Source organism: Delphinus delphis, chromosome 20 (assembly GCF_949987515.2).
Source record: "Delphinus delphis chromosome 20, mDelDel1.2, whole genome shotgun sequence".
Classification (NCBI taxonomy): domain Eukaryota; kingdom Metazoa; phylum Chordata; class Mammalia; order Artiodactyla; family Delphinidae; genus Delphinus; species Delphinus delphis.
The window spans coordinates 11758821-11777983 of NC_082702.1; the positions used below are offsets into that span (position 1 = coordinate 11758821).

A 19163-nucleotide genomic window follows, 5' to 3' on the forward strand; every position below is an offset into this window, starting at 1 on the left:
TTACAAACAGGGAAGGACTATCTATGTCCATGTTAGATAAGTTAAAGTGAGCATCTACGGTGTATCAGGCCCTGTGCTGACTGCTTTTACCTGTTTGATTTCATCCAATCCCCTCAACAGCCTTTGAGGTGGACGTGATTCAAGCCCATTTTACATAGGAGTAAAAGTTAGGCCCAGCGAGGGGTAGCACCCCAAGTATGCTTGACTCCAAAGCTGTGCTCTCAGAGATGCTCTGTGTCTTTAGCTATGAAATGACAGTTCTGTCAAGGTCTCCCGCCACCCAGTCCACTCCATGATCCTTGCTTTCCAGTGATGTTCACTTATCTCTACTTAACTTCCAGACTTGGCGGAGGAGCGGCCCGGGAGAACTGCGCAGGCGCTTCTCCGAGCCCGGAGCCCCGCCCACAGGGCACAGTTGTGTGCGTGGAGAAACTCGCCGAGCCCCGCCTAATCGTCCATACGCAGGCGCAGGAGCGCGTGCCCTCCGCTTTCGGCTCTGATTGGCCGCCGCGGGTAAGGGCAGCGTCCAATGGGAGGCGTGGATAGTGAGGGGGTCCCACACGCCTGGAGCTGAGGGTCTGTGTCAAGAGCGGCGGGGCTGCAGGAGGCGAGAGAGACGGGTGAGGGCGCCGCGGGGCGGGCCGGGGAAGAGAGAGCTGGGCTTACGGAGAGGGCGGAGGGAGAACGAGGGGGACTCCGGGGGTCGAGGAGCTTTGGGGCCTGCGCTAGGGCGGGAGCGACGCGGCGTGGAAAGAGTGCTGCTTCCTCTGTGCCCTGGACCGTTGATAGAGCGCCTGAGGTGTTCCGGACCCTACGCTCGAGCTCGCCCGGCCCCCACCGTTTGCAGGGAACTCTCAGGTTGCGTAGTTGATAAGTCTGGTCAGAGAAAAGGGATGTGTCTCAGGAAAGTTGAACTTCCAGGGCCCTGGTGGGTTCTTTCCTGGAAGGACTTTTATTGGTCTACTGTATAACAAAAACCCATCCGTTCCCCCAATAATTCACAGTCCAGGATTGGGAAATGGGGAATGCAGACTAGGAAAGTCCAAATATCAGGTCCTTCGGGCCATCTTCTAGACATTTACTGGTTGCCTATTTTGCGTGAGCCTTGCGCCAGGCACTGGGCCTCGCTGGAGGGGAGTTCTCTGTCGGGAGTGGTGCTGTAAACGGTGCAAAGCTGAACTGTCAGGCCCCTGGTTGACTGTTTCCAGGAAGGTCCGTTATTGAATGGCTTTTGTGTGCCAGGGCCTGAGCAACTCAAAAATTAGTGAGGGAGTTGGAAAGTTTAGCTCTTGGCCTTTCTGTGAATCATTTGCTTAAGGAGCATTTACTGGAAAGCAGCTGATAGCAGGGCCCTGTGCTGGGCCTCGTTCTTGTGGGAATTCACAGTCTAATAGGAGGGCTGGTCTGGTGGGAAAAGTGGAATGTGCACAAGGACAGTTAAACTCTCGGGGCCACACTTCCTGGAGGGAGCATAATTCATTCACCAAATCTTCTCAGTGCTTATGGTGACACCTCTGGGAGCTAGCTACACATGAGCAACTTTTGTGTGCAGAGCTGGAAGCCGAACTCCACCTGCCCTCTGGCACTAACAGATGAGTTGAAGAAGAGATGGAGGTGGTGGGGATTATATCTGGAACATTACTGCTTAGGGCTGCATGGGCGGCAGTCATTTGCTGTAGGGACTCTGAGCCCCTATTGTGTGAAGGGGCCTGCGTTAGGTTGAGCCCACACCTGTAGAGGGAGAGATGGGGCACGTAGAGGGAAGTTCAAAAGCTAAAATCCCTGTCCTTGGTCAGTGGCTTTGTTGGTGACAGCAGCCCCTACAATAAATCAGACCTGCCCTGCCGGCAGGCTCAGTCTGGTGAGAGGAGCACAGACTCTATCCCAAGTTCATGATATTTGCTGTGATGGAGGTGGCACGGTATACTGTAAGAACCCCAAGGAGGAGGGAGTGGCCACCACCCTGTGGATGTAGAGTTTGCTAGAAAAGAAGAGAGAACTTCGTTGGCAGAAGGAATAGCAGCATCAAAGACTTAGGGTTCAAAAACAACATTTCTGGAGAATTACAAGTAATGGTTCTATCTAAGCATTACAAAGTACCAGGGACTTTGTGGTCAGTACTACTTTTAGTCCATTTCACAGATGAGAATGCAGTCTCTGAGAGATGAAGTAAGTAGTGGAGCTCAGATTCAACCCAAGGGCAGTCTTGTCCAGAGCCTATGCTCTTAAACACCTTGCTACATCTTTCTGTGTACAAGTAGATAGAGGAAAGATGCTGCACAGAGAGGAAACTGCACAGGCCAAGGCCAAGAGACCCCAAAAGACACATTCTGTTCTTGGAAAGGGTGTGACCAGCCCTCTGGGTAAGGAGGGTGGCATCAGAGGCCAGACTGAGAAGGGCTGTCTCTCTTCTGCAGATACCTGGCTGCCATGGGGTGCAGTTCAGCTACAGGGTCACAGGCTCACTGAAGACTGAGATATAAGTATTGGATCCAGACTTGCTGATTGTTAGAGGCTGGTGAGTGATGGGATGGGCAAGGGAACTCCTGAGACATCCCCCCTCCCCTTGAGTTCCTGGTCTCACTAGGCACTCCCTTCTTTCTCCAGGTACTGCCTTTCGCACAATGGCAGAGGTGGTGGCTGAGGCAGCTGAAGTGGCTGAGATGCCAACACAGATGTCACCAGGGGCAGTGGAGATGTCAACACCGACGTTAGGGGAGAAAATGGAGATGTTAACGGAGGTGACTGAGATGACACCTGGCGAGGCCCTTGCCTCATCCCTCTTCTTCCAGTTCATGTGCTCTGAATGTGGCAGCCTCTACAACACACTGGAAGAAGTCCTGTCACACCAGGAGCAGCATGTGCCCACTGTCACAGAGGAGGAGGCGCTGACCACCCAGGACACTGGCCTGGAGCCGGAGCTGGTGCCAGGCACTGAGGATGGGCCTTTCCAGTGCGGTGAGTGCAGCCAGCTCATCCTCTCCCCCAGCGAGCTCCTGGCCCACCAGGATGCCCACCTGCGGGAGTCTGCAAGCCAGATCCAGTACCAGTGTGGAGACTGCCAGGAGCTGTTTCCCTCGCCTGAGCTGTGGGTGGCTCATCGGAAGGCCCGGCACCTTTCTGCTGCTGCAGCAGCTAAACCTCCGGTGCCGCCTCCTCTGCCTCCCCTCCCCTCCCCACCTCCATCCCCTGCTCCACCCGAAGTCAAGATGGAGCCCTATGAGTGTCCTGAGTGCTCTGCCCTGTGTACCACCCCTGAGGAGTTCTTGGAGCACCAGGGCACTCACTTTGACTCCCTAGAGAAAGAAGAGCGCAATGGGCTAGAGGAGGAGGAGGAGGGTGAGGATGAAGAAGATGACGACGAAGAGACAGAGGACGAGGAAGAGGCAGCAGCAGAGGTTGGTGATGATGCTAAGGGAGCTGACAAGTCCACAGCCAGCGAGGCCCAGGGCTGTGGGGATTGTCCTCAACGCTGCACCTCAGCAGGGGCACGCCGGCGCCACCGGCGGGCGTCCCGTGGCCCAGCGTCAGTGGCTCACCCCTTCCACTGCAGCCAGTGCCAGCGCAGCTTCAGCTCGGCAAACCGGCTTCTGGCTCACGGGCGGGCCCATGTTGGTGGCACACACGAATGTACGACCTGCTCCAAGGTCTTCAAGAAAGCAGCCTCACTGGAGCAGCACCTGCGGCTGCACCGCGGCGAAGCCCGCTACCTCTGCGTGGACTGCGGCCGTGGCTTCAGCACAGAACTCACGTTGGTGGCCCACCGGCGGGCCCACACCGCCAACCCACTGCACCGCTGCCGCTGCGGCAAAACATTCAGCAACATGACCAAGTTCCTCTACCACCGGCGCACTCACGCCGGCAAGAGTGGGGCACCTCCCATGGCGGCGGCGGCGGCGGCGGCTGCCTCCCCGGCTCCTGCCGAGCCCACGCCCCCCGCGCTGCCCCCTGCCCCACCTGCCCAGCTGCCCTGCCCGCAGTGCACCAAGTCCTTTGCCTCCGCCTCCCGGCTCTCCCGGCACCGGCGTGCGGTCCATGGGCCCCCTGAGCGGCGACACCGCTGTGGTGTCTGCGGCAAGGGCTTCAAGAAGCTGGTCCATGTGCGCAACCATCTGCGGACGCACACGGGCGAGAGGCCCTTCCAGTGCCATTCCTGTGGCAAGACTTTTGCTTCTCTGGCCAACCTCAGCCGCCACCAGCTGACCCACACGGGTGTGCGTCCCTACCAGTGCCTGGACTGTGGCAAGCGCTTCACGCAGAGCTCTAACCTGCAGCAGCACCGGAGGCTGCACCTGCGGCCAGTCGCGTTTGCCCGTGCGCCCCGCCTCCCCATCACCGGTCTCTACAACAAGAGCCCCTACTACTGCGGGACCTGCGGCCGCTGGTTCCGTGCCATGGCGGGCCTGCGACTGCATCAGCGGGTCCACGCCCAAGCTCGGACGATGACACTGCAGCCTCCCAGATCACCCCCTCCTGCCCCGCCCCCGCCCCCCGAGCCTCAGCAGACTATCATGTGCACCGAGCTCGGGGAGACCATTGCCATCATCGAGACATCCCAGCCACTGGCACTTGTGGACACGCTGCAGCTGTGCCAGGCGGCACTGGGGGCCACTGAAGCGAGCGGGCTGTTACAATTGGACACGGCCTTTGTGTGACACAGCTGAAGAGCAACAATAAAAGAGTTTGGTTGCAGAATCAAGTGTGGGCACCTCTGGGGAGAAAGGGGGCCACGCCCTGGCAAGCCACTCTGGCGCCCACCGGGTGCCAGCATTCACCCACCCTGGCCTCTTACCCACTCACTCCTCAGAATGGCCTCACCAGGCGTCACCTTTCTCTGCCTGAGGGGACGCTGAAGCTCTGAGACACGATATGATGTGTCCCGGTCACCCCACTGCGTTGCAAAGCGGGGTTCTCCAAGGCTCTTTGCATCACCCTGGTGCCCAGCAACATCAGGTAACCTTTCCTGAGCCCCAACCATGTGCCAGCTCTGCTGGGCCCTGTCACATACCTCTTCACATCCTCTGCTTGTCCCCCCAGCCCTAGCCTTCTCTGGACTCTGGGCTCCCAGGACTTGGCTCTGCCTGGTGGAAGAAGGCACTTGACTTCTCTGGGCTTCCTTGATCTCACTTTTGACAACGTGGAGGGCAATCTGTAGGTGCCCCGGTATTCAGCTGCAGGTGGGTGATGTTGGAAACCCAGGAATGAGTCAGACGTGGGCTCTGCCCCAGGAGCCACGCAGTGTGGTAGGAGGAACACCCACAAATACAGATGGCCTTGCTCTCTGAATGTCTTGTTGATTTATTCAGCCTGGGTGTTCTAAGGCCTCCCTCCCGTGTGCTGGGGGCCAGAGACGAATCAGGCCTCTGCCCTGCCCAAGTGGGGGCAGATGGATCTCAGCCCCAGGACCCTCAGAGCTGCAGCGGGGATGTGCAGGGACAGTAGGATCCCAGAGCAGGGAACAAACCTCCATGGTAGATCAGGAGTCAGAGACTTCCTAAAGGAGTTAATCTTTGAAGAAAAAGTAGAAATCTGCTAGTGGAAGACGAAGAAAAAATTCCAGGCAGGCAGCACCGCAAGGAGGGTGAGTTCTTGCTATACTTGGAGGTCGTCCAGTTATTGACAGCTACAGTAACAGCAAACATTTGACTGCCCGGCCGTGGCAGGCACTGCAGTTAGCACTATACATGTATAATGATCTCAGCAGGCCTGTGAGGTGATCTCAGTATTATCCCAAGTGAGAAAACGGGGACAGAGACTCACCCAAGATCTCATAGCTGGGCAGAGGCATTGGCCAAGATTTGAATCCATGGGGTCCTTTTAGCCCATATCTGTAACTGATACAGCTGTGAACTGACTGTGACCTGAAACCACTGCAGGGGGCGGGGGCTCAGAGGAGGAGTCATGGTAACTGGAGGAAAAGTGAGCCATTGTCACAGAGCAATTGGGGTTTAAGGGGCCTCAAAAGATAAAACGTCTTGGCAACAGGAAGGAATCCCCAACCTTTTCAAAGGTTACCTGGGCTGACAATCCTTCCCTCTCCAAATGAAATTAGGTGATTTATGGCAGGTCCATCGGGAAGGCTTGTCTCAGTCCTCTGCAGACCAGGGTACCCAGACAGGTGCAGCAGGACGTGGCTGCAGCTGAGCTGTCTGGGAGGGAGGCTGGGCAGAGGAGGGGCGACAAGGCAGGGAAGGAGGGAAGCCTAGACCTGGGAAGGCCTTGAAAGCCAGGCTAAGAAGTTGGGGCAGTGTGGGGGATGGGATGGGGTGAGGGTCATAGGTGGGGTTAGGGCTCCCTGGCATCAGGGTCGGGCAGGAGAAACTGGAGATGGTCCAGGAAGTAGAGGATGGGGCCAGACCTGGGCAGAGGCCATGGGGGTGGGAGGAGGGTGTAGGACACCCTCAGTGACCTCATGGCCCACTGGGTGTGAGCAGCCGGAAGGGGTCCCCAGGAGCCCGAGGTTAGCCCCTTGTCCAGACCAGCCCTCCTTCTCTTACCCAGTTTACTTGCTCTATGTGTTCATCCTACAAACAAGGTGACATCTGGATGGCGTTGAGCAGGGCGGGCCAGGGTTTGCTCTGGGCAGTATACAGATGCCCCTGGGGCTTGCCTACGCAGACAGCGGAGCCCAGATGCTACAGAACAGTCCCCGAACACCCTCTGGAATATGTTCAAAACTCTTCTCCCTTTTTCTTCACAAATGGAATCCAGTGGAGGACACGTCAGTTGCTCCTGTCCAGGCTCCCTTTTACTTCTAGGGCCTCCTGCCCTCGCCTACCATTGGCACCATGTGGAGGAGATGCCATTTTCCTCTGCCCATGGCCCCACCACCTGGCCCCAGCATGTTTTCAAAGCAAGAGAAAAAAACCATACTCTCTGCGACACCCTTCCCAGGGTTGTCACTTCCCAGCATCCCTAAAGGGGTGGGCCAGGTGGGGCCTCGTTTAAGACGGATATGAAGGCTTGGGGAATTGCTAGGGTTTGGGGACAGCTCCTCTGCCCCCATCCATGCCCACTAAGAGTCCATACCAAGGTTGTCTTGGCCTGAGTGACCCACCTCCCATCATCCTGTGTCCCCCTGAAGTGGCAGGTAGCTCAGGCTATAAGATAGGGAGCCCTTTGTCCAAACCTTGACTTTGCCACCTATACTCTGTGGCCTTGACCTATCTGATGGCCAGTTCTCTCACCAGTCACCTGGGAATGACAGTGCTTCCCTCCCTCAGTGGAAGCAGATGATTTGTGCTGCAGTGGATAAGCCAGAGCTAGCTCATCACATGTGCAGAGGAGGGCTGGAGCACAGGAAGCTTGGGCACCTGAGCCAGGGCCAGCCTGGGTTCATCCCACCCTGTTCCCCTGCCTGAGATGCAGCCCACTCCTGTCCCAGGAGAGCCCCCCAGGTACCTCCCTCACCTCTGTGAAAACAGGTGTCCAGACAGCAAGCAGGTTTTCATGCCAATAATTTATTGAACGGAGGTCTGTACACAGGCAAACCTTACTGTGGAAACTAAGACATCAGGGGCTCCCCCACTGCCCCTGCCCTCCAGGATGGGGAGAGGAGGGAGGAGGCCTTAGGGGCAGAGGACAGGACGGGGGGACACAGCTGTTGGAGGGGAAAGGGCCAGTTTGGACGGTGCGAATCGACATTTTCTTTAAGAAAAAAATTATAACAATCTATTTACACCCGGGGGCCAGGGAAGGGAAGAGGAGGAGAAGGGCTGGTCTGGTTCTATTTACAAGGGATACAGGAGGGGAGGGGGGTTGGAGGAGGTGGAGACCTGGGGGGAGGGGAGGGAGCTGAGGGGGTAGGAGGTCCTCATGCCGGCCCCCCCCCCCCAAATCCCCGGTCCTTCCTTCTCTTCCCTCCCCACAACCAGTTAAAATCCTCTTAAAAAGCCCACCACAGGGGTGAGGCTGGTGAGGGAGGGACTGGAGGTGGGGATAGGGACTCATTTACCTCTGCCCTCTAGTCTAGGGGCCCGGTCAGGGCAGGAGCTTGACAGGCTATGGCCCCCCTTCCCAGCCCCACTGGGGGCTCCCAGATGGAAGGGTAGTTGGTGGCGCCCTCAGGAAGAGTTAGTGAGGGGAGCTGTGGCATCGGTCGACTGCCAGTCTGGGCCGGTCTGAGCCTCACTTAAAGCTGAGGGGGAAGGAAGGAGCAGACAGTTAGCCTTTGCCTTTTAGCCACCGCCCACCCCCCCCCAAGAGTAGGAAGCTGGTGTGAGATGCTACATTAGAAATGGAAAGCTGTCACTTTAGGTCTAGGGTTGCAAACTCAAATGCCAAAGGGCCAGGTTGGTCATTGAGTGACTCACCAGAAAGCCAGGCCCCACAGAACAGGGGCAGCTGGAACTCAGCTCCAGCTGGTAATACTGCCCTGAGCAGAGGCAGGCCCAGTGCTGCCCAGTCTTATTTTCTTCCCCAAGAGAAACAGGAAATCTGGATTTGTACATAAAATGGCCCCTGTTTTTTACTGTGAGCAACAAATTTAACTTTTTGTTTGTTCAGGCTAAACTTATGTCTTTGGTTTTCCAGTTTGCATTTAAACACAAATACAGGCTATAATGCCTCACAAAGGTGGCCATTCACATGTAAAATACACTTTCTGTCAGAATGTCTACAATTTTGCAGGAAACGCAGTGGTTGTGAGAACAGAGAACAGACCCATCCCCACCCCTGGCAGAGAAATGCAGCTTTAATGCTCAGAAGATGGCCCCCAACTTACCTTGTGAGGATGGGGTAAGGGAGGCAGTGCCCGCCGGGGATCTCAAGTGAGGAGGGATGAGAATGGCGTTGAGAGATGGTTGGATGGTGAGTTCTAGAGACAGGAATGGACATGCCTAGTCAGGGGACAGGGCACCTGGAGACCCAGTCGGGGTTAGAAAGGGGCACCAAATAGGGACCCAGCTCTGGGCAAGGCCAGTTGCCTGGGACACACGTGCCACTGAACACTTTAAATGAAAAACTGGCAAGAGCCTAACACAGGAGGATTGCAGAGTGCAGATGAAGTCGGTTTGGGTCTCCCGGAATCGGGGGTATTTCCTGAGCCCCAGGACTGCCTTGCAGCCCACCTCCCCACTCCTGTCTTCGACACCAAGCTCTTCACAATCTTTGGCTGCCCCTCCAACAACCCAGATCCCAGGCTGTGCCCTCACCGCCAGGACTGAAATTGAAGAGAGGGGGAAGCGGGCGGTTGTTGGGGAGCTGGGTTCCAGGACATCGCAGTTCATCAAAGAAGCTGTGGGCACAGGCTTCCAGCGGGGAGAGCCTTGAGGACGGTGTGTACTCCAGCAGGCTAGAGCAGAGCGCGATGGCCTCAGGTGGCGTTCGGGATTTGAACACCTTGGGGGGGTGGAGGGGGCAGAGGTGACAAGGGTGAGACGCCCTGGGCCCTGGTATACTCCTGCCCACCTCCCAGAAGCCCACTTTCCACATGAGGCAACTGAGGCCCGGCCTCTGAGGGGAGGTCAGTTTGTATCAGATGAGCAACCTGCTCAGGTCCCATGACTGTATGGGCCCTGCCGTGAGCATGTTTCCCCACCAGAAAAACAGGACTCTTGCATTTACTGTGGGTCCTCGACTTTCAGAGTATGGGACATTCCATAAACTTTGAAATGTGATGAAATTTACTGACCCACTACTGAGCCATGACTCTAGCCAGGTCCCCAGACCGGTTGGCCTCCAATGGGGACCTCAGCCATGCTGCCTGAGCCGCTAGCCCTGCCTCACCTTTGTCCAGGGGTGAGCTTTAATCTGGGGGAACTTGAACTCCGTGTAGTTGGGGTTCATCTCTCGAATCTGTTCCCGGGTTGGTGTTCCCAGCACCTGTAGGGAAAGGGAGGGGTCTGAGCCAAGGCCCTTAGTGCTTAGCCCAATCCCTGCCCACCCTGGCCCTGCCCTCACCTTGATGATCTCCACCAGCTGGTCTACCCCACTGTCCCCAGGGAAGATGGGCTGGCCCAGGAGGAGCTCGGCCAGTACGCAGCCAGCTGACCACACATCTGAAGAGGAATGGGGCAGGGTCAGAGCTACCATGCCCATCCCCTGGCATACATTTCTGTCCTTCATGGTCATCCTGAGAGATGCCCGGGAGCCCCATTTTCTCAGCTCAGAGAGGAAGTGCCTTGCTCAAGGTCACACACAGCTTAGGAACACAGGAGCCTGACTTTGAACCTCCAAGTCTACCTGACTGCACTGTACTCTCCAACCTAGATGTTTCCATTGCCTCTCTCCACTCTGTGACCCCAATAAGCCTTTTCTCTGCCTCTAGCTTCAGAGGACAGATCAACAGGCCAAGAACAGGTACCTGTGTTCTTTGGGCCTCAGGAAGGTAAAGCATTATGTGGGCTGCCTTACTCACTTCTGGCCTCTATCCTGCCCTTGGGAATAGCTATAGGCCGGTAGTCACCCCTCCCTGGTCTGAACCTTGACCGCCACAGCACAAGTTCACATCTAGGGACCATGAAGTTTCCTCACACTGCTGATGACTTCTCTTCCAAACACTTTCACACCCTCTCCTAATGCCTGGAAGTTGGCGCTGTCATCCCCAGCAACAGGGAAGGACATGGAGGCCCTGTGAGCAGGTCACACCCTCATGATGGCAAAGCCTTACCTCCCGATTCTCCCAAGGTCACCGTCAGCCCCTCCCCCTGCCTGAGAAGAGAGGACTGACTGGGAGGTTCCAGAGCTGGTATGGACTCTGGAGTCAGGTCAGCTTTCAAAGCCCGGCCCTGCCCAGTCCCAGCAGTGTGACTGCGGGCAGGTGGCCTCACCACTCTAAGCTTCAGACTGCTCAACTGTAAAATGTACGTATGACAGCATCACCTTCCTGAATTTGAGGACTGGCTAAAAGAACAGATGTTAAGCTTTTATCACCGAGCCTGGCAGACACACAGAAAGAACTCAAAACCTGCCATGACTGCTATTCCCACCCCCACCCTCCCTCAAATCTGACCGATGGACGAGGTGTAATCAGTGGCTCCGAAGATCAGCTCTGGGGCCCGGTAGTAGCGAGAACAGATGTAGGAGACGTTGGGCTCTCCTCGGACCAGCTGCTTTGCACTGTGGGAAGATATGCGTAGGCGGGAGTCAACACAAGCCAAGGGCCGGGATCCCTCCTCGCCCCTTCAGCCACCCAGCATACCCCGGGTCAGGCCCACCTGCCAAAATCGCAGAGCTTGAGGACAGCGGTGTCGGGGTCCACCAGCAGGTTCTGGGGCTTGATGTCGCGGTGACACACACCCTGGGAGTGGATGTAGGCCAAGCTCCGGAAGAGCTGGTACATGTACACCTGGGGCAGGCAGGGGACAGCAGAACTCCAGCCCAGCTCTCCCCGCAGAGCACACCCCTGCTCCACCATCTTGGCCTGAAGAGCCCTTCCACCCACTCTCCCTGACTTGAAAACAGTTTGCTGCCCCTTGGTTCTCAAACTTTAGCGAGCACCAGAATCACTTGGCGGCCTTGTTAAAACAGGGACTGCGGACTGCTGGGCCCCACTCTCAGAGTTTCTGATTCAGTCGTTCAGGATGAGGCATTTGCAACAAGCCCCTAGTGCTGGTGCTGGTCCATACTTTGGAAACCATTGCTTCAAGCACACACTTCAGCAGAAGCCTGATGAGTAAGACAGATACATCAGGAAGGCCTTCTTTTAAAGCAGGCCGGGGAGCCTCACCAAATCCACCGGCTATAGGAAAGGCTCAGCCTCCTCTGCCCACCAGTCACAACCACCCACGAGCCAGCCCCTCTCCTGCTGGATTTTCCTGCCACCCTCTTCCCTACTGACGAGGATGTAAGTGCCAAAAGAGCAGGGATCTTTGTGGTTCCATCACTGCTGCATCCCCCAGGGCCTAGACCAGTGCCTGGCACATAATATCTGCTCAGGGATGCTTCTTGGGCCCCCTCCTCCTCTGTTCCCAGTGCCCTCGGCCAGAGATGCCACTTTCTTGCCCTGTGCCTGGTCTCCTCCCAGAAGACTTCCTTGATCCTTCTCACTCCCAAAGCAAGCAGGGCCTCTGTTTCCAGAATCCCCTGTGCTCCTTCCAGTACGGCAGTTGCTAGTAGTTTTATAGTTCTCTGTGATGACACCTGTCTACCCTGTTAAACTGAGAGCTCTGCAGGAGCAAGGCCTGGGTCTCAGTCAACTGGGCCTCTAGAACTGCTCAGTGCTGGCCCCGGAACACAGGCAGCCACAGGACACATTCAACAAACCACACCACTGCCTCCCAGGAAGCGAAGTCCCACAGCTCCCACCACTGGTAGAGCCCCAGGGCTCACCTAGGCCTGGGGTACTTAAAGCCAGCGGGAGGAAAAATGGGGCCCCATGCAACCTCCAACGAACTCGCACCCAACCTCCGCCTTCCAATGCAGCTGGCTGCTCCAGCCTTGTTCTCTACAGACAGCATCCCTAGCCCATACACTCATCCATTCGTTCAAACACCTCCTTACGGATAGTATCATACAGGGCACAGCACCCAGCACTGGGGAATAAGCCTGCACAGGTGATGAATTAAGACTCATGTGTTCCTGGCTCTGTGGGCACTAACCTTTCCGCGACCCTGCCTCCTTCCCATCACCCCTCTGCCAAGGCTCCAAAGGCCAAGACTCTGAGCTCATCGTCTCCCCTCTGCATTCTAGTTCCCCACCTCGATTCTGAGCTAACTCCACCAACACTAACTGGTACCAACGGGCTCCCAGTATGGACCCAAGCAGCCTCCCCAGCCTGGTCAGCTGCCTCCCTGATTGAGTCAGGCCTTGGGTGGGGCTGCCCTGCCTTTGGCGCGCTCCATCTCTGGGGGTATAGGGACAAGGGCAGGGAACGTGAGGCCTCCAGAGACCAACGTAAACTTGGAGATGAGGGAACCCACAGAGGCAGGAGTGTCTGTCTGGAGCTCCTGGCTTTGTGGGCCTGGGCCCCAGCAGCCTGCCTGCCTGCCTACCTTGACATAGATGATAGGGATGGTCAACTTGGCCTTGGTAAAATGGCGGGCCACCCGGTACACCGTCTCGGGCACATATTCCAGCACCAGATTTAGATAAAGCTCGTCTTTCTGCAGAGAGCAAAGAAGAGGTGTGGGGCATTGTGAGAAAAGAGCAAGGAACGGGGGAAGGGAAGGTTTGTGGGGAATAACGGGGGAAGAGGCCAGCAGTCATGAGGAAGGCAGGCAGGCAAACGGGTGGAGTCAAAGTGGAGGACTCCTCCACACACTGAGGTCTCACCTTCTCCCCACTGGAGTAGAAAAAGTATCTCAGCCTCACGATATTGCAGTGGTCCAGCTTACGCATAATCTGCAGCTCTCGGTTCTTGGGGGCAAAGGAAGGCAGCCTCAGAAAACCACCAGCTCTCTCTGCCTCCCCTCCCTAGCACCCCTCACCACAGCTCTACTCCCCGACTCCTGCCAACAGAGCCAAGCAGCTGCTCCCTGTGTCCCAGCTCCAAGGCCCCATGGCGCAGCCCCTAATTCCTCACCCCCAGCCCACTCCCCTCACACACAAGCTGTGGGCTAAACTCAGACCACTTCTATGTGCTTTCTGCAGCCTACTTTTTAAAGATGCTTGATTTTTTGCTGAGATTTACCAATCAAATGACTTCATATATCATCTAAATTTTCCAGCTTCTCTTTAAAACTCAGACAATGTGGCCACATGAGGCCCACCTCCCTGCCTGGCGCAAGCAACAACAGACAGGAAGTGGCCATCCAGTTCACCCTGGTCCCCACTCCTCCCCACTGCTTTCACTAGAGGCATCTGAGCCCTTGGACCCCGGCTTGGTTCCAGAGTCCCAGACTCCAAGCTTCCAATCCTCATCTTCCCAGTGGGGATCCAGCCTCAACCTCTTCCCAGGAGACCCAGTCTCAGCATTCTTCTCTATTCTCTGTTCCCCTCAGGGCCTCAGAGCTCCCTATCCTCAGATCCCTCTCACTTCTGGGACTCAACTATAATCAAATTCTGAGCAGCACCCTGGAGCTCCCCTGAGAGTCCTCACTGCCCGGGACCTAGGCTCTGACCTGGTTCCCTTCAGCCTAGGCTCAGTTCTCCTACATCCAGAGTAGCCTAGGATCCAAGGGGCCTCTAGCTCACAGGGCACCTCTGTATGAATGAAGAAAGGGTACTCCTTCCTCAGACAGGACAGAGCCCCAAACCAAGGCATGTGCAGCACAGGCAGGACGTCTCCCTGCACCTGTCAAACCCTTAGGGCAGAGCTTGACCTTCGCAAACATACTCATTAGCCCCACCAGCTTCCTTTCTCCTCTGGACAGGGGTGTAACTTAGTGGTTAAGGTAAAGGGCTTGGGAATCAGATTCTAGTCTTGACCTTGGGCAATTCTCTCATCTGAGTCTCAGTTTCCAGTTTCTGCTTACTTAGAATGGGAATAACAACAGTACCTACGCTCAGAGAATCTTTCCATAAGTTAAACTCACCTATAAAGCACTTACAGCAAAAGCCCAATAAAGTCAGCTCTGGACTCTCCTGGAATCCACATTCCCATCTTCCACACAACTCACTCCCTTCTCCTCTGGCCCATGCTCAGGCCCCCCGTGGAAGCCCAAGTCCAGCACTCTTGCTGGAGTTCTCTCACCACTCATGTGCAATCAAACCTCCTTGTCCCCGTTCCCCCCAAGCTACCTTGAACCTCTTGTCCTGGAGAACCTTCTTGATGGCCACCAATTCCCTCGTGTCTGCCAGCCGTGCCTGGTACACGACCCCAAATGAGCCACTGCCAATCACTTTGATGTCTGTGTAAGCCACCTCCTGGGAGCGCTCTGGGCCTTGGCCTAGAGTGGCTACCACTGTGGTCACCTTCCCACTGTCACCTGGGGAGCAAAGGGAACACAAGATCTACTGACCTTTCCCCTCTGGCCACCACCCCATCGTGGGGCTGTGAGAGGGAGGGGAGTCACTACAGGAAGCTCATTGCGGGGGGTTCTTTGTCCCTTCCCCAATCTTCAAAGATGGCTACTGGATGCCTCCCAGTGCCCTTTCCCCTCTACCCTTCATGGAACCCCAAATCCTGACTCCTCCCATAGGGGAGGATACTGACACATAAAACCTCTTGCTGTTCAAGGGTTGGTGACCCCTAATTTCCACTTCTAGTAAGCAGCAAATGAATGGTCCCTCCTGATCTGAGGAGGCACCAGCACTGCCAGATGTTGAATCCATCCACTAAGAGCTAACTGCCTTGTGGCCACTCCTCACTGAGGGAAAGCCTGACCTAACCTCTTCTGCTTGAGAGCGGTAACCCTGAGGTAATGCTACTTTAGGAAAGCACTAACCTTTCTCACAGCTCAGGGTATAGTGATCTCTTAAGTCCTCCCTAAGTGGTACTGGTAACTTCACCACTGGTTTCTGGTGACAGAAATGAATGACTCCTCCAGTAAGTGCTAGTACCCTAATTCTCACGTTAGGGGGACAATTAGCTCTTACCCAAATACTTTGGGGCTAGTAAAAAAGCACTGGCCTGACCTCATCTGTGAGGTCCAGAGCCCCAGACCCCATCCTGTGTGTAACTGGTCCCTAATGAACAAACACTTAATAGTGAGAATGGTGAACCTGATCTCTATCACCAGGGGGCTATCCCAGCCTCAGTGCTTTCAAGGAAAGCTATAATTCCCAACTCCATTCTGTAAATGGCAACAAAATTTGGCGGCATTCTTGGGGGATAGTGATCCCTCTTCTTTGGGTAACTGATGAAAGGTTCCCCAAAGAAAAGGGGTCAATGATGAATCAAATCCATTCTGAGGGGCCAGTGACACCATCTTTTGGAGGGAGATGATCCTACATAGCTATTTTTCCAGAGCCAGTGACATCATTTCTCAGAATAATGAAATAGGTATAACTTCACATCCCTATTCTATGGGGTGGAACTGGGACCCTCCCCTGCCCTCATTCCATTTCTGTGAAAGGAGACCCACTGACTCATCTTTTTTGAATAACACTATGGACTTGGTCTGAAAAGTATGCTGACTTCCAATCTATCCTCAAGAAGCAGCAATCATTAATTTCTACCATTGGGGGTACAATTCTACATATTACGGACAGATAATGATAGTAGACGTCGTCTTTTAAAACAGAAGATGACTATATACCAGGTTTGGAAAGCCCTGGCCCTGTTCTTTGGGGACACAGCAAACCCAAATCGCTGTTTCTAAGTGATATTCACTCCAAATCCCTATGCTCTGAAGGGGAGCACATTCAGATCGCTCCTTCTGGATGGTGATGATATTCTTCTTCTTCTCTTAGGAAACAATAACCCTTGAGCCCCATTTGCAAGCGACAATAACCCCTGATCCCGTTCTCGAATGATTGGCAACATCGGATCCCTGTTTTTAAGGCTCACGGACCCAAGACTTCGGTACTGGAAGAACAGGAACCTGTGACCCCTGTCTCTTAGAGGATTACTAAATCTAATTCTAAACTCCAAGTGATGGTAACCCCCCCAAATCCCTTTCTTTGGGATGGGGGAGAGCTCAGATCCCAGTTTGGGGAGGCACAGTGACCTCGAGCTCCTCTCTAAGCATAAAGAAAAACCTGATCGACGTCTAAGTGACTTCAGGGATCCGATCTCCACCCGCCACGGGCGACGCTAGTACTCACGGCCCAGCTTCACTCCGGGCGGCGGGAAGCTGGTGCCCGCGCCGGGGCCGCCGCTGCCTCCTCCGCCGCTGCCGCTGGGACCACCCCCGGAGCTCGAGGCCCCCACGCCCCCGCCCATGGCTCCGACTGACGTCTTCCCGCCGCCGCTGCCGCCTGGGCCAGAGGCCGAACCCCCGGGGCCGCCACCGCCGCCGCCGCCACCGCCGCCTGGCTCCGCGAATGAGCTGGTCCGCGCCCGGCCCGAGCCCCCAGGGCCGCCCCCCGAAGGCGCGCCACCGCTCATGGCGCCGAGCGCAGGCCCAGGCCGCGGGGCTCGGGCTGCCCGGGTTGCCCCCGCCGCTGCCGCTGCTGCCGCCTCCCCCGGGATCCGGCCTCTTCCAGGCCGCGCCGCTCGGGCTCCGGCTCCGGCTCCGGCCCAGCGCCCGCCGCGCGGCACGCCGGGAGATGCAGTCCGCCGGCTCTGCGCGCCGCCGTCGCCGCTGTCGGCCCTCACAGAGAGCCGCGCGGCACGCCGGGAAATGGAGTCCGCAAAGACCTCAGAGTGGACCGCGGGGTTGATAGGTCGTTCTGCACCTCGGGAAACACAGTGCTGGTCAATAAGTTGGCCGACTGTGCCCACAGCGGACCCTGAAGCACTTTCGGAAGTAGGATCAGAGTCGCACACTCACTCCATTGCGGCAACCGCGCGTCCCTAGGTGTGGCTCAGAAATGTAGTACTCCATCAATGAGCTATGTAGACGTGATGCAATCCGGGAAACGGAGTCCAGTCGCTCACTTAGTATATTGGCTGTATGCCGACCAGCGCCAGGTGCCCTCTGGGAAATTGAGTCGGAGGCCGCGGACCCGCCGCAATCGGGCCGTGAGGCAAGCCGGGAAATGGAGTCATCGCCACGCCCTCACCGCATTGCAGGTGTGAAGCTACTCCCAAAGCACGCCGGGAAATGGAGTCCCATGTGATTCCCTAAGCCCCAAGTGGATACTGCAGTTCCGGAGATAGGCTAGGAAATGGAATAGCATTCCTCCTCCCTCTTTCGCTAGGCCGCAGTCCCCGCTGGAAAATGTAGTCAACACCGAGGCTTCAGAGCAGTTGCTACAGCGAGCCTTCGTGTCTTCTGGGAAATGGAGTTCAAGGCAGCCTTCCCACTGACTTAAGGGGAGGGATCTACCATGATCCTGAAGCATGCTGGGGAATAGTCCAGACCGGATCCCGACCCTTTGTGAGACGAGACTGCAGAGGCTTGCCGGGAAGTGTAGTCTAATAGGTACCTTCGGGAGAGCGTGAGCGAAAGGTGAAAGACAGCAGTCGCCCAGGGGAGACTGAAGAAAGTTTCAACGCCTCCTGCCCCGCCGCCAGGTCCCAAGAAACAGCCGAAGTCTATCAGAGGCTGCTGGAAAATGGAGTGCAAACACTCCAAGTTCTAAGTTTCCACAAATCCGGAAGGAAAACCCTCCCCGCAAACGATTTAGGAAACAAAGTTTCCGGTGGTTTCTCAGGACAATACAGTCTTCGGATACTGTCTAGCTTTTTCTAGCAATGTAGGTTGCACCAGCAGGCTGAGCCGAAGTTTGAAAGAAATGAAAATATAATTTTTCTTGAACCCCCATTAAGCTTATTGCATCCTCACGCTTCCTAAATCACAGGATCCTGAAAGGCCCAAAAGAAGGAAGCCGGCTGCTAGGAGTAGCCTTGGGTTTTGTGCATGCATTATATCGCCCCACTTATCGATTCATACCCGGAAGGACAGTAGCCCCAAAGCGCGCTGGGAAAGAGAGTTCGTGTGTGTGTGTGTTCGTGTGAGAGACAGAGAGAGAGAGAGAGAGAGAGAGAGAGAGAGAGTGTGTGTGTGTGTGTGTGTGTGTGTGTGTGTGTGTGTGAGAGAGAGAGAGAGAGAGAGAGAGAGAGAGAGAGAGAGTGTGTGTGTGTGTGTGTGTGTGTGTGTGTGTGTGTGTGTGTGTGTGTGTGTGTGTGTGTCCCGGAAGTACTTGGAACTAGAATGAAATCACCCTCCGCCCCTCCTGCCTTGTGGAATGATGGGAAATGGAGTCTCTAGACTTCACTTTAATCAGATCCTGTGATCACACTAATTGTCCTCTCCTTTCTGAAGCCTGCAGAAAGTCTCGTCCACTCGGTCTGTAGCTGACCGCAATTCCCAGCGGACACAGACCACTGGGGTAGGACAGACGGTAGCGCTAAAGCCTTTTCAAACTGCATTAACCAGAAGGCAAAGCGCAGTCACACTTCCGCTCTCTTCTCAATGAATGAGGCTGCATCACGCACAGCCCAGAGCGGGCGCTTCTGGGAATTGTAGTAGTTTCTCAGTCAAACAGTGTCTGCTGCCCTCTGGCGGCGGCTCGGAGTCCACAAGCAAAAATCCGAGTCAAGCTCCAAAACCTGGGGAATGCTAAACTGGACCAAGAAGGTCTGCAAGGGCAGAAGAGCAGGGCGGAATAGCAGCGGTTACTTAAGGGCCAGAACCCGTGGGACATGCGCAGTGGGCCGCGCGTGGGCAACCGCCAGAGGGGATTGGGGTCCGTCGGAGTCAGAGGGCGTCAGTCTGAGGGAATCTTACCCGAAT

At 55.8% G+C, this 19163-nt stretch overlaps 2 protein-coding genes across 3 annotated transcripts; one reads left to right on the forward strand and one right to left on the reverse strand.

The window, feature by feature from the left end:
• The first annotated feature begins 557 nt into the window (after nucleotides 1-557).
• Nucleotides 558-5267, forward strand: ZNF526 (zinc finger protein 526). 2 transcript variants are annotated; one of them, XM_060000303.1, is made up of 3 exons: nucleotides 558-620; nucleotides 2418-2518; nucleotides 2608-5267. In XM_060000303.1, exon 3 carries the CDS (start codon nucleotides 2625-2627, stop codon nucleotides 4653-4655), a length of 2031 nt encoding a protein of 676 aa, XP_059856286.1. In that variant the 5' UTR covers nucleotides 558-620; nucleotides 2418-2518; nucleotides 2608-2624; the 3' UTR covers nucleotides 4656-5267. The 2 variants fall into 2 exon arrangements, with proteins under 2 accessions (XP_059856286.1, XP_059856287.1); XM_060000304.1 differs by lacking the exon at nucleotides 558-620 and adding an exon at nucleotides 1175-1617.
• A 2174-nt stretch (nucleotides 5268-7441) lies between these two features.
• GSK3A (glycogen synthase kinase 3 alpha) lies at nucleotides 7442-17352 on the reverse strand. Its single transcript, XM_060000305.1, has 11 exons — nucleotides 16588-17352; nucleotides 14620-14807; nucleotides 13213-13296; nucleotides 12933-13043; nucleotides 11157-11287; nucleotides 10952-11058; nucleotides 9901-9998; nucleotides 9727-9822; nucleotides 9153-9339; nucleotides 8723-8815; nucleotides 7442-8137 (listed from the first exon to the last, which is right to left on the reverse strand). Exons 1-11 carry the CDS (start codon nucleotides 16868-16870, stop codon nucleotides 8064-8066), a joined length of 1452 nt encoding a protein of 483 aa, XP_059856288.1. The 5' UTR covers nucleotides 16871-17352; the 3' UTR covers nucleotides 7442-8063.
• Nucleotides 17353-19163: the final 1811 nt, after the last annotated feature.